The sequence below is a fragment of the Eschscholzia californica genome, unplaced genomic scaffold (assembly GCF_041429995.1).
Source record: "Eschscholzia californica isolate CP2 unplaced genomic scaffold, dmEscCali1.0.p SCAF_4, whole genome shotgun sequence".
Lineage (NCBI taxonomy): Eukaryota > Viridiplantae > Streptophyta > Magnoliopsida > Ranunculales > Papaveraceae > Eschscholzia > Eschscholzia californica.
Genome location: NW_028238461.1, coordinates 11,889,084 through 11,902,795, shown reverse-complemented (window position 1 = coordinate 11,902,795; position 13,712 = coordinate 11,889,084). Strand labels below are relative to the sequence as shown.

Below are 13,712 nucleotides of genomic sequence, written 5' to 3'. Positions count from 1 at the left end.
ATTTATTCAGATCTGAAATCTGAAATGGATCATTTTTCAGATTTCAGATGTTTGATTTTTAGTTAGAGATAATCTGAAAAGTCAGCTGACTTTGTTCCATGTCTGAAAAAGTTGAAAAGAAGTCCACATTTTTCAGACTTAAAAACAAGTATGGAATATTGTCCCAATATCTGAAATGTATTGAATTACTCTTATGCCCTCACGAATTAGAATTTTTCTTCTCATCAAATATTTTATCACCACCACCACCGCTAGTAGACAACCACCACCACCGCCAGTAGACAAACAAAGGAGGTCGTTAAGTGAGATCACACGACTAAAAGCAGACAACCACCAACGATAGCAGAGAACAACCACGACCACCATCGGTAGCAGTGAAGCACCACACACCAGGAAGATCGGTGAACCCTCGCCGGATCTGACGAGGGTTATCTTGTTCAAACCCTCGTCAGATCTGGAGGGTTGGAATCGAAAGCAACCGAAATTAGATCTTCCATTGAAGAGGAACCGAAAGAGACCGGATTTTCAAGAGAGTGAGCGACTCCATTAGAGAGCGAGAACGACTGAAAGATATCTTCTTTTAGAGAGAGATGGCGACTAAGAGAGAGGTCGGATCTTCCATTATTAGAGAGTGAGCGACTAAGAGAGATCTTCATTAGAAAGAGGGACTGATGAGAAATCTTCCCATTAGAGAGAGAGAGACGATGAGAGAGTCGGTAAAGAAGGAGAAAGAGAGTATTAGGGTTTGCCTTTTTTGTAAACCGGGATTCCTTTATTATTGAAGAGGTATAAGAAATAAATTAGGTATTTTTGTCAAATAGGGGTATAACTGTCATTATTTTAATTCAGACCTCATTTTTCAGATTTACAAAACAAACATCTAATTTGCAAATTAATTCAGCTATTCAGATTCAGCCAATTCAGTTCAGCCAGTTCAGATTCAGTCAATTCAGATTCAGCCACAAACAAAAAAACAAACAGCACCTAAGTCAATTTTTTTTTTAGTATACATAACATCTATATAACAAATGACATAAGTTTTGGTGTCATGTCATAACTTTGGTTTATAAATCTTGATCGTCCAATTTTCTTTTGTAAATTATGACCCTTCTTTTTAAATAGTTTTTGAAAAGATAGATATTTAACTGTCAAAATAACTATCCACGCCCTATAAACTCTCAAACTATTTTTCTTTCTTTCCCTTCAAACAACTCAATATAATCTCGGTTATTATTTTTAATATATTTTTATTACTTCAATATATGTATAAGGTCAAAATATTTGATAATTTTGTATAACATAAATATAAAAATTTTCGTGCCCTACATGCACAGGCTATACCCTAGTTTCTAATAAAGAAGACGGACTAACATGATTACAAGTTAGTAAATAAACTTTACACTAGGAAATAGGAATGCACCTCTAATATGTAATCACCTTCTAGCTAGCTCTATGCTCTTCTATATATGTATCTCTCTTCTTGGGTATCCTCTATCCTCATCTCAACATTTTCCACTTCCTCTTCCTCATTTTCTCTCTCCGACCTCTCTTCATGGCTCCTAACTTGATTAAAGCCACCATAGAACCTCCACCAATACCCTTAAAGTTCCCAGAACCAACAACCAAATTATCTGACCATAAACCAACACAAATCTCATTAAAAAGATCAAACTTTGCCGTTAATGGTCATTCAATCCTCTCTCAAGTCCCTCCAAACATAACGATTACCCCAAAAACTACAAACGGTTGTTTTCTTGGATTCAAATCTGACGACTCTAAAAGCAGACACGTCATCCCTCTAGGTAAACTCAAAAACATAAGATTCATGAGCTTATTCCGATTCAAAGTTTGGTGGACAACTCACTGGGTCGGATCCAATGGTAGAGATGTTGAGTATGAAACCCAAATGATGATCCTTGATAAATCGGATTCGGGTCGACCCTACACCATTTTTCTTCCTCTTATTGATGGTTCTTTTCGTGGATCGCTCCAATCGGGTCAAGATGACAATCTTGATCTTTGTATGGAAAGTGGGTCGACCCGAATTACAGAATCCGAATTTGGTACATCCATATATATCCATGTTGGAGATGACCCGTTTCATTTAGTGAAAGAAGCCATGAAAGTAGTGGAAAATCATTTAGGGACTTTCAAATTATTAGAAAATAAGAAACCACCAAATATAGTAGACAAATTTGGTTGGTGTACATGGGATGCATTTTATCTTAAAGTACATCCAGAGGGAGTAATGGAAGGTGTCAAGGGTTTAGTACAAGGAGGATGTCCACCTGGTTTAGTCATCATAGATGATGGATGGCAATCTATATGTCATGATGATGATGATCCCATGGATGGTAATGAAGGGATGACTAGGACTTCAGCTGGTGAACAAATGCCATGTAGACTAATCAAATTTCAAGAGAACCACAAATTTAGGGATTATAAAAGTAGTAAAAATGGGGATGGTGATGGACATGGAGTGTCCTCAAATATGGGGATGGGTGCATTTATTAAGGACCTAAAAGAGACATTTAAGAGTGTTGAATATGTTTATGTATGGCATGCATTATGTGGGTATTGGGGTGGAATAAGACCAACTGTACAAGGGATGCCTAAATCTTGGGTTATAGTACCTAAACTGTCACCTGGGTTAGAGATGACTATGGAAGATCTAGCTGTTGATAAGATTGTTAATAATGGAGTTGGGTTAGTTCCACCTGATCAGGTTGATAAGATGTATGAAGAACTTCATTCTCATCTTCAATCTGTTGGGATTGATGGTGTTAAAGTGGATGTCATCCATGTAAGTTTTCGCAATCATTTTCTGTTTTTCCTTTATTTGGTTTTTTTCCGTCTGACTCGGTTATTTATAAAAATGCAATATTCCAGTATAGTTTGTAATAAATGGGTTTATCGTAGGATGAACTGATGATATTTTTTTCTATGTATTTGTTGGATGAAGATATTAGAGATGTTGTGCGAAGAATATGGTGGCAGAGTAGAATTGGCGAAAGCTTATTACAAAGCTCTAACAACTTCAGTGAGGAAACATTTCGAAGGGAATAATGTCATTGCTAGTATGGAACATTGCAACGATTTCATGTACCTCGGTACTGAAACCATATCCTTAGGTCGTGTTGGTAAGTATATAATTTGAGTATATTATGGTGTTTTTTTTGTTTGTTTTCTTACCGTATCAACAATGACATATATTATCAGCTAGGCTTACGAAAATGACCAAATTTGTTTCATTAACCACTTTTATGTTTCTCGAAGGGGACGATTTCTGGTGTACTGACCCAGCGGGTGATCCGAACGGTACATTTTGGTTACAAGGATGTCATATGGTGCATTGTGCGTATAATAGTTTATGGATGGGGAATTTCATACACCCCGATTGGGATATGTTTCAATCAACTCACCCTTGTGCCGAATTCCACGCTGCATCTAGGGCAATATCAGGAGGCCCAATATATGTGAGTGACTCTGTCGGGAAACACGATTTCCAACTCCTAAAACGTCTAGTTCTTCCCGATGGGTCTATTTTACGTTGTGAATCTTATGCACTTCCAACTAGAGATTGTCTATTTGAAGATCCATTGCATGATGGAAAGACTATGCTCAAAATTTGGAACCTAAATAAGGTAAAGAATTTCCCTAGTTTCTTTTATTTTGTTTGTGTTTCTTAATTGTGGTATAACATTAATGCCTTCAATAGAAAGTAGTTTAGTGATTTCAGATCTTACATATGTCTACGAAAATGTGACTTTTTTAGGGTCCCATCACTAAAAGAATGACAGAAATTTCCTCTAATGAGCATTTTTCGTTTGCTAACAGTTTACAGGAGTTTTGGGCGCATTTAACTGCCAAGGAGGAGGATGGTGTCGTGAATCAAGAAAAAACAAATGCGCCTCGGAATTTTCTCACGTAATAACTACCACCGTGAACCCGAACAACATTGAATGGAAAGATAAGACCGAAAAAGGAATAGAATTATGCGCCGCGTATATGTTGAAATCAAAGAAATTAGCAATCCTAGAACCTTTTGAAAATATAGAAATTTCATTGCAACCGTTCAATTTCGAACTTATAATAGTTTCTCCTGTGAAGATATTATCAAAGAGAAGAATTCAATTTGCTCCAATTGGATTAGTGAATATGTTTAATAGTGGTGCGGCTATTCGATCCTTATCGTTCGATCAAGATGAGAATATGGTTCATGTTGAAGTTCGAGGAACGGGAGAACTGAGAGTTTTTGCATCGGAGGAGCCGAAAATATGTCGAGTCGATGGAAAGGAAGTTAGTTTTGGTTATAATGAAAAGATGGTTTCAATTCAAGTTCCTTGGCTAAGTAGTTCAAAGTTGTGTTTAGTTGAGTACTTATTTTAGAATTTGAAGTGAGCTTAATTTGTTTCAGGAGGAGTGTTTGTTTTAATCTGAGGGTTTCCATTTCAGTGTTTATTATGAGAATCGTTATTTCTTTGAAAAATATAGATGGAGTGTGGGCTTTGTAGTCCGTCCGACGAAGTTGGATCCAGCTCACTTGTGCCCACACACGGTACTAAGGTGATGATACTAAACCGAAACTACCTGCAAAGAACAAACCAGATTGACCTGCGTAATTAAGTTGTTTTCTCCATTGCCCCATTTGGTTTGTTTAACCTTAATAAATTTGAAAATCAACTCAAATCAGTAATTAATATTTGACAATTTAGACAACGAATCAAACAAAAAGGAACAATCCGAAAAAGTTGAGTTTGACTCAAAGAGAAAAGCTCTCACATGTGCCTTTCCTTCGAAGCTAAAAATGCTTGGGGTGCCTATGGAAATTTTCGTGACTCAATTGGTCAAAGAAAACGAAAAGAAAATTGAAGGATCTGAACTAAATGCATATTTTTCTTTTTTTCTCCTTTCATTTCCATCGCCACCACTAGTCCACTACCACTTACCACAACCATCTTCTCTCTTCATCACCACCAACCCTCATCTTCTTCTTTATCTTCATCTTCATTTTCTTTTATAAAAAAAAGATTTTGCCCATTCTCTCTTTCTTTGATCAAAGGCCAAAAACCCTTATTTGATATGAGGGAACCATATTTCAGTCGGAGGATTTATGCCCTTCAATCCGAGAAGCAAAGAAAGATGACAAGGTTTGAATTTTTTTCTGAATTATTGAGAGAATGTGAAGATGAAGAAAGAGTATTGTTCGTGGGGATGAAGAGGGGAAAAGTGATAGAAAAGATGTGTTGGCTGACAAAGATGGTGGTTACTTGTGAAGGTGGCGTTGTTGAAAAATATTTGCGTTTGAACAAAAGAAACCGCATCATGTGTTTACGCGTAAAAACCTAAGCTAGAATTTATGGCTTCTGTCCATGATTTTAGAGAATCTAATTTTAAAACAATAAGTTGTCATTCTCTTTATGTGATCTTCTAGGTCACAAACGTCTACGCGATAAAATCAATTTTCATAATAGAAAAGACATATTTAATAATAGAATCGTAACCGTAAAATGAAACCCTAGTCCAAACGCATACATCTGTATCAGACACTATGGGGATGGTGAGAAGAGATATGTATTTAACATCCCAAAAGGGCAATAAGAAGAAAAACAAAAAAAATTAAGTTTTGCATTTTGGTCCTTCAATTAGATTTCCCCAAACTAAAATAGTTTGAGTTTCACTCCCCCTTAAAAATTTTACCCTCTATTTATGGAGTGCCAAATATTTTTGTTTGTTTGCCTTTTCATCTAATCAACCAACTTGTTCAAGCTTTAACAAGGGCGACAAATAGGTCGAGACTTGGAAAAACCCTAAAATCAAACATTTAATAGAAAAATCCCCAAATTATAAAATCAAACTGATCTTTTCCTAATTACGATTTTGTATCACTCAATCCCTTTTCTCTCTGAAATTTCCCCCCCGGTTACTGATATTTAGTGATTTGTTGTTCTTTATTGATCTCGGTTACGGACGATGAAGATTATTGATTTTCAGATATGAAGTTTGAGGAATCATCCTTAACTAATTACCTTATTAACAATCTTCAACCCTTGTAAGTTTGGTATTCGAATTCATTCTTTCTTGTCCAGTTAATCATTGAAAAACCCTAAATCGTTTAATTATTCTTTTCATTCTTTGCTTATCTAATTTTCATTGTTTAGGGTTGATTGATGTATAATGAACACTATAGTATTGCACCTCAGTTAAGAAAGTAGAGATAAACCCTAGCTTTAGGCAATTGAGTTTTTCGTTCCAATTCTCTAATTTAATTTCAGTATTGAATATGATTCCTTAAGTATATAATTCGTCATTAGCGATTCATGTTCTAATTTCTGTTTTCGTTCAGTGTAGTTTGATAAGTTATGATCTAGCAAAACGATTGTGTAGTTGTAAAGAAAACTTGGGATTAGAAAAGTTATAGAGGGGTTTGAATTAGAACTCGAATTAGTAGAAATGTAGAATTAAATAGAGTATAATCATTTGGGTTGTCGCTACTTGAAGTTGCTAACTAGAGTTTATGAAATATTTAAAATTTGAATCTCAAGTGATTGGGCTTACTTGCTTCTCATTTTTTTGTCTCAATATTAGGTTTTCTCTAACTCATTTTACTTTTCGGTTGATCATTATATGCCCAAAATGTGTTTTATCTAGAAGTGATATTTTATGCTCCTAAGACCGTTATATGTAAACACATACAAAATACCACATTATAAACCTTGTTAATATTTCACTGTCAGAGTCTTACGGATTATGGAATAGTGTACCTTGAGAAAAGTTAGTTCTGGATGTTGATACATTTTCTTGATATAATTCACTTAATGCTAGATGGGTTTTGCAGGACGGAGGCTGACCCTCTGATTCTTGCAGACTATGTGACAGCATTATTGAAGAAGGATAAACCAATTAAAGAGCTAAAAAATCTTTGTGCTGAGAGATTAGTTGAATTTCTGGGTCAAGGTATGTTTTTTTCCCTTTTCTTGGCATTCATTATCTGAGAAGATTTTGAGTTTTCCTCTGTAGCATTTCCAAGCTTTCCTTATTATTTGTCTTTTCATTCTTTTTCATGTTCAGGTACATTATCTTTCGTCACAAAATTATTTCAGGCTCTAGAGGATGATTCAATTGTATCAAAAGCTAAGAGTTTGAATTCTATCAATCCAGCTGAAGCATCTTCATCTCTTGCTAAACTGGATCATATAGGACCTAAGGGTTCGTCTCCAATGACGGATGATCAGTCCCCTTCTGGTCGAATAAGTGATTCTGAGGAAAAAGAGATAACTGATGACGACGATGATGACCGCAATCACAAGCATCGGAGACGGGAGACTCATTCCCAGTCCTTTGAGGATGATGTGCAAGATCATTCTTTTAGGAGGCAAGGCAAAAAACATAACAGGCCTTTTAGCAATGGGCACATGTTTCAAGGTGAGAGTGGTAATCGTTCAGGTCTAGCTACACCATTAGGCCGTCTTCCAAATGGTAGAGGAAGAGGAAGGTCCAGCTTCCGGAGCCAACGCGACTCCAGGTTCACCAATGCTGGCACACTTGATTTTCATATGGCTCCGCCAGGACCTACTCCTAGTCTGTTTGCAGGAAGGGGGTTACTAAATGCTGCAAGTTCACAAAACGCATCTTGGGGTACATTCGGTTTAGTTCCAGGTATGTCCAATGGGGGACTGGATACTCTGCATCCGCTTTTGCAAGGCCCTCTAAGGCCACCTATGAGTGCTTCACTTGGTATTGGTATTCCTCGCCAGAGGTGTAGAGATTTCGAGGAGCGTGGATTTTGTATGAGAGGCGATATGTGCCCAATGGAACATGGTGTTAACCGTATTGTTGTTGAAGATGTCCAGGTATATTACATTCTAGATTTTGTTTTTGATTTCACTAGTGCACTTTTCCTTGGTATATGACTTCACATGGATTTCGTGAATAGAATTTTTAATAATTGACCTTTGCCTCACTTGTCATACAACAATGACCAATCACCATCGAGTGGCAAGGTCTCCTTTACATGATACTTGAATTTGTTTGTAAAAGTAAAGGCACAGAGAAGAATGCCATTCCATATTAATTTGTTTCTTATGTCATTGATTAAATCATATTTTGGCTTAATGCTTTTCTTAGTCAAGAGTTCAGTCAGACTTTCTTAACTAGTGATTTCTGGTTCATCCCAGAGCCTTTCACAGTTCAATCTCCCTGTATCAGTTCCAAGCACAAGTCTATTGGGAAAGCCTGCTGGAACAGGTTCTTTACCTACAGTTAGCGGCCCCTTGAACCTATTGACAGAAAGCAGGGGTTTACACGGCGGAAGTAGCGCCCCCGAAATGAATGTAGATGGGCTGGGCATGAGCAGAGTGTTGCCTGGTTCAGCTAATGCAGACGATGCTGATCTTTACGATCCTGACCAACCACTGTGGAATAACAACTGTCCTGGAGCATCCGGTAATGCTGAACCATTGTGGAATTCCAATGGGATTGACAATGGAGGTCCAGGGAGAAACGATTGCGTCTCTGCTGGTTCACACGGTGCACATTCATCTGTTTGGGGTCGGATCGGAAATTCTGGAAATAAAGTGGAAATGACAGGAAAAAATGATGATGGTATCGTTTACATGGGCAATCTTGGAAATGGAACAAAAGAAGGTCAATCGGGGAAATTTCAAGGTAGTCTGGGTAATCTCAATAAGAGAAAAAGGACTGATGCTGTTCCAAAAACAAAGATTTCTGCCTCTACCTCGAGGCTGCAAAGTGAGCCAACGAAAGCTCAACGTACTCTATTCGTTAATGGTATTCCTGTGAAAAATAACAAGGAGGAGGCTCTTCTTTCACATTTTAAAAGATTTGGAAAAGTTGTTGATATTTACATACCACTTAATAGTGAGCGAGCATTTGTCCAGTTTTCCACAAGGGAGGAGGCAGAGTCTGCTCTGACGGCACCTGATGCTGTAATGGGTAACCGCTTCATCAAACTATGGTGGGCTAACAGAGATAGTGTTCCTGCAAATGGTGTAATTAGTGGTCATACTGCATCAGTAGTAACCCGTGGCACACCGTCCAATTTTATTTATCCATCATCTGGTGCTGATAAGGGAAAGGAAAATCATCCATCTCTACCTACAAAGATCTGTGATTTGCCCAGTCATGAAACCACTTCGCCTGCAGCTAATGTGAGACAGGACACACCTTCACAAAAGAAGTTGGATAAGTTGGAGCTGTTGAAGGAAGAAATTCGTCTGAAGCAGCAAATGCTGGATAAGAAACGGAGTGAATTCCGACTTCAGCTGAGTAGGCTTGAGAAAAAAGTAATTCTTCTTAATACACTGTTATTTTGTAATTCTTCTGTCCAAATTTTAATGTTTACTAGTTGCTACGATTAGTTTCAACTGTATCTGTTTTGGGAGACACGTAGTTAATGATGCATAAATATATGCCCTGGAAATTTGTAAATATCCAATATCTCTTGATGGAAGCTAGTAAGGTAATTATGAATTCATTGGGAAGGTTTAGAACAGTAAAATTGAATATTTCTGCATCTTTCGGTAGTTATCCTGAACTGTTTACTTTGTGCAGGCTTCCACGGTAAAGGATGAAGCAACTGATCAGCAAATGACTGAGAAGCATAAAGTTGAGTTGGTGACCGACGTTGCAAAGATTGCAACTCCTAAGGTTACGAGTCCTGATAAAGCTGCACTGAAGCCAGCAATTGAGAAAATGCGGGACAAGAACATTGCTACTGAGAAACTTGCATCTTTCATATCTAAAACAACTTTAAGCGCACCAAGGAGTTTAGTGTCGTCAAGTTATCAGTTAGCACCAGTTGGGATTCCCTTTCCAATGAACAGATTTAAATTGGATAACCGGCCGACCACATTTCGGATTCTTCCGCCTTTACCTGCTGATTTGGCGAATGTAAGTTCTCATTCTACAGTACTTCATAAATTTAGACACATAAACTACCCGCTGTGGACCCTGTTTGCTTCTACGTTTGGATGAGATCTTGAAGAGCTTATATGCTTATGTAGAACTTTCGCAATCAACATAAGACACAGTAGGGTTATGCTTCCAGAGACATGGTGGTATCGAGTATCCACTATCTCTCTTATGCTCTTGATTTATTTATTACTTGTTAGCTTCTGAACTGGGATTAGGTGCACAGTTTGAGACTGAATGCATTATTTATACATCTCTAGGGATCTTAGCGATATTGACCGCAGTTTTGTCATTGGTATGGAAATTGATGATCTTATAATATGTCTGATAACATTTCCTTGTGACCTGGATATGGCCTAGATGCTGCTCCACCATTTGTAGATACTACTATACGTGTTCTTTTATGAAATTGTGCTTATAGATGTATGTTATCTATTTTCTCTCTCTACATTAGCATACGGAATTTACCTCAATAGACAAGATATAACTTAGATAGCACCTTCTCATCATAACTCTGGACCTAACTCATAAGAGTTGGGGTCAATACGCCTTCACAAATCACCCTTATGTATTAATATTTTCCAGGTTGCTGTGTTGAAAGAACATTTTTCGACTTTCGGTGATGTATCTAAAGTTGAGTTAGAAGAGGCCGAAGCTCGTAATGGTATCACTAGTTCTGAACCATCTGAAAATCATTCCGCGCGCATAAGTTTTACAACACGTAGATCGGCCGAGAGGGCATTTTCGAATGGTAAATGCTGTCAAGGTCACAATTTACAGTTTTCCTGGTTGGCAACCTCTAGTATCACTACCAACAACAGCTCCATAGAAAATGGTCAAACTCCCACAGCAAAGGATCTTCCAGATGATGAAGCTGCCAAAGAGAAGAGTACTACTAACTCAAGCCAAAACAGCTGGAGAGAACATTCTCCAACTCCAACTGCCAAGTGTCTTCCAGATGATGAAGCTCCAAACGAGACTATTTCTGCAGATTGTACGGTGGTATCTCTCCCTGTTGCTTCTGATGCAGTTCCTACCACTGGAAATGAAGTATCTGTGAATTCAGAAGAAATTGGAGACGGTTTAATAATGGACCTTAATGAAGTTCCTGAGTCCATTCCTGCTACCAAGTCGTCATGCGAGGCAGAGTCTTCTAAAGTATCTGTGAATTCAGAAGAAATTGGGGATGGTTTAACAATAGACCTTAATGAAGTTCCTGAGTCCATTCCTGCTACCATGTCGTCATGCGAGGGAGAATCTTCTAAAGTTGATAATTCAGTTAACGAAGATGGCTTAAATATTGAATTTGCCGAGTGAGGTTAGTCCAATTACTTTTTTCAATAATGCAAGATGTTCTTTTCTACCATGCAGTAACTAAAGCAAGCAAGCGTTATTAGTTATCGGTAGTTTACTACTCTAGTAAAAACTCCCCATTAGCCCTTCCAATTTTTGTGTTACTCGATTTGGTAACTATGAATTAACATTGGAGTATAAAAGTGAACTTTCAGATAAATGTCTTAACTGTTACGAAATGAAACAAAATAACTCTCCAATATTTTCTCCCTTAATCAGGTGAAGTAGGAGACATGATATATTCTGTTAATGGCGCAATGTTTGTTCTTCATTCACGAACTCGAGTCGCGGTTTGCATAAACTAGTTGACCCGACCCATGCTGCGAGTATAAAAATAACGGCGAACCCCTCACTTCGTTCCTGAAATATGTTTTTGGTACAGAGAGTTATTTAAATATATGATTCTTACAGTTTTCTCTTTGTTGGACTTTTCACAGGGTGGTTGAATACTCGACAATCATACTACTTTGATCAAAGGAGCTTGGACATACAAAGGCAGAACCGGCATTGTAAAAGGTGCACTTTTACGTTTTTCCCGATTTCCTTTTCATCGAGTAGAAACCGAAATTGGGGTAATATCTCTACGTGTTAAGGTGAGAACTTTCTTACAGATTTTGTATCTATACATTTGTTTGTTCTTAACCATCAGTATGTATGAAACGGAAATGAGAAGAATATGATCTATAAAGATTCTTAAATTTTAGAGCTGAGAAATCTTGTCTTCACAGATATAAACTGGTCACTGGAAACCATATTGTATTTTTCTTTATCAATGTAATATTTGTCTTCTTCATCAAAAAAAAAAATGTAATATTTGTCAAAATCTTTTCTGATTCCTTTTACAAGGTTTGAGAAGTCTTCTCTTCTAGATTTGTAAAATTATATGTTGGTAAAATTAGGGCTTCGAACCATTCGTCTTTCTTTTAAGATTCTAAAGTTCTGTTCTAAGTTGGACAAATAATGTATATTTATGTGGAAGCCTCTGTTGTTCACCGGGTTATCTAACTCAAAATCAACCGACACTATTCTTACACTTCTCCGCACATGTGGCGTGCACCCTTTTTCATTACACGAGTCTTTTTGTTTGGTGACATGGATCATGTGTGACTAGGTCTTATCACGCATTAACTTAGTTCTGATACCATTCGTGACTATCAAATTTGAAACCAATAACCCACAAGTGGAGGAGAGTAGCATATCAGGCGGCAACCTAACTTTGATACCATGTTTCTATTGTCACTATCCAACTCAAAACTAATAACCTACAAGTAGAGGAGACTTAAAGCACGGCTCACTAGAAATAGTAGGCCAAGCTCGGATATTAAGGCCCACCTCTCTGCCCAAGCCCGCCCACCGGTCTACTGAGGGCCCGCCCACCGTCCACTCGAGCCCACCCACCCCTGGTCTAGAGCAATCTTGTGGAGTATTTTCAACCTTGTGTTTCTTCTGAGTCAATTAGGATAAGGTAACATGACAAATAAAGTAGAAATCCCTTGTCCCATGACATTCGTGAGTTCTCACTTGCTCCACCTAAATATATGGTTTTGTCTTTGATTTCACAAACATGGGTAGGCAATATTATATATCTATAGAATATTTACTTTCTAATTAATGTTCTTGATTATAATATCACTTATTAATTTGATAAGCCTAACTAGGTGCCTTAGACCCGATTAATTAACTCCTAATTAGGTCGATAATTTCAATTTCCGACAAAGATAACATGTTTAGGATAAAACAGTATGTGTTTGACTTTAATTAATATAAAGAAATGATGTTTAGTTTAAAAAGTCAATGTGGTTCACTTATTCATAATGAAGTTAGGGACGTGTTTCTATATAATGAGATTTATAAGTTTTTCGACTTCATACGGTCTCAAATAAACTTGTTTTCGTTGATTTTGTTTTTAGTAGTAATGTAGCATCTAATGAATGTATAGAACTAGTTAGATAGATAGTCAAAGAATATCAGAACGAACAATATCACTTGCAACAACAATATCACCTGCAATCGAGGTTGCACATGGGCTTAACAATATGTTAGACTTATCCATTTCTTTCGAATTCAAATATGAAGTCAATTTGCTTTTCACATGATACTAATTTATTTTATTGATCTCCTTGTAACAAGGTTATATATCTATTGTTTTTTGTTTGCTTATTTTGGTTTCATTGTTTGATTGTTAATTGATGCCTTGCCGCAAGAAATTCAAATGCATGTGAAACTTCTTTCCCAAACATAAAGAAACACATGTGAACTTGTTGAAATTAGAGTCTAGAGATTTCAATTATTTTATTTTATTTGGTTCAATGAGAACATATAAACTTACTATTTTATAATTGATTCTCTAGGGATTGGATAATTCACTTTGTTAGAAAGCATAAATCCATTCTTACACTTTGGTTGGGGGGGGGGGGGGGGGGGGG

The 13,712-nt window shown here is 37.1% G+C and overlaps 2 protein-coding genes across 5 annotated transcripts; both read left to right on the top strand.

Annotated features, from left to right (window-relative positions):
• Positions 1 to 1,371: 1,371 nt before the first annotated feature.
• LOC147542736 (galactinol--sucrose galactosyltransferase-like) lies at positions 1,372 to 4,489 on the top strand. The gene is made up of 4 exons (XM_086637910.1): positions 1,372 to 2,803; positions 2,963 to 3,140; positions 3,277 to 3,644; positions 3,838 to 4,489. The coding sequence occupies exons 1-4, from the start codon at positions 1,553 to 1,555 to the stop codon at positions 4,387 to 4,389; spliced, it is 2,349 nt and encodes a 782-aa protein (XP_086494036.1). The 5' UTR covers positions 1,372 to 1,552; the 3' UTR covers positions 4,390 to 4,489.
• Positions 4,490 to 5,518: 1,029 nt separating this feature from the next.
• On the top strand, positions 5,519 to 12,000 carry LOC147542735 (zinc finger CCCH domain-containing protein 41-like). 4 transcript variants are annotated; one of them, XM_086638496.1, is made up of 7 exons: positions 5,519 to 6,052; positions 6,839 to 6,957; positions 7,072 to 7,853; positions 8,178 to 9,305; positions 9,574 to 9,912; positions 10,519 to 11,251; positions 11,724 to 12,000. In XM_086638496.1, exons 1-6 carry the CDS (start codon positions 5,997 to 5,999, stop codon positions 11,248 to 11,250), a joined length of 3,156 nt encoding a protein of 1,051 aa, XP_086494622.1. In that variant the 5' UTR covers positions 5,519 to 5,996; the 3' UTR covers position 11,251; positions 11,724 to 12,000. The 4 variants fall into 4 exon arrangements, with proteins under 4 accessions (XP_086494622.1, XP_086494624.1, XP_086494623.1 ...); XM_086638498.1 differs by having other exon boundaries at positions 5,605 to 6,052; positions 6,868 to 6,957; XM_086638497.1 differs by having other exon boundaries at positions 5,614 to 6,052; positions 7,104 to 7,853.
• Positions 12,001 to 13,712: the final 1,712 nt, after the last annotated feature.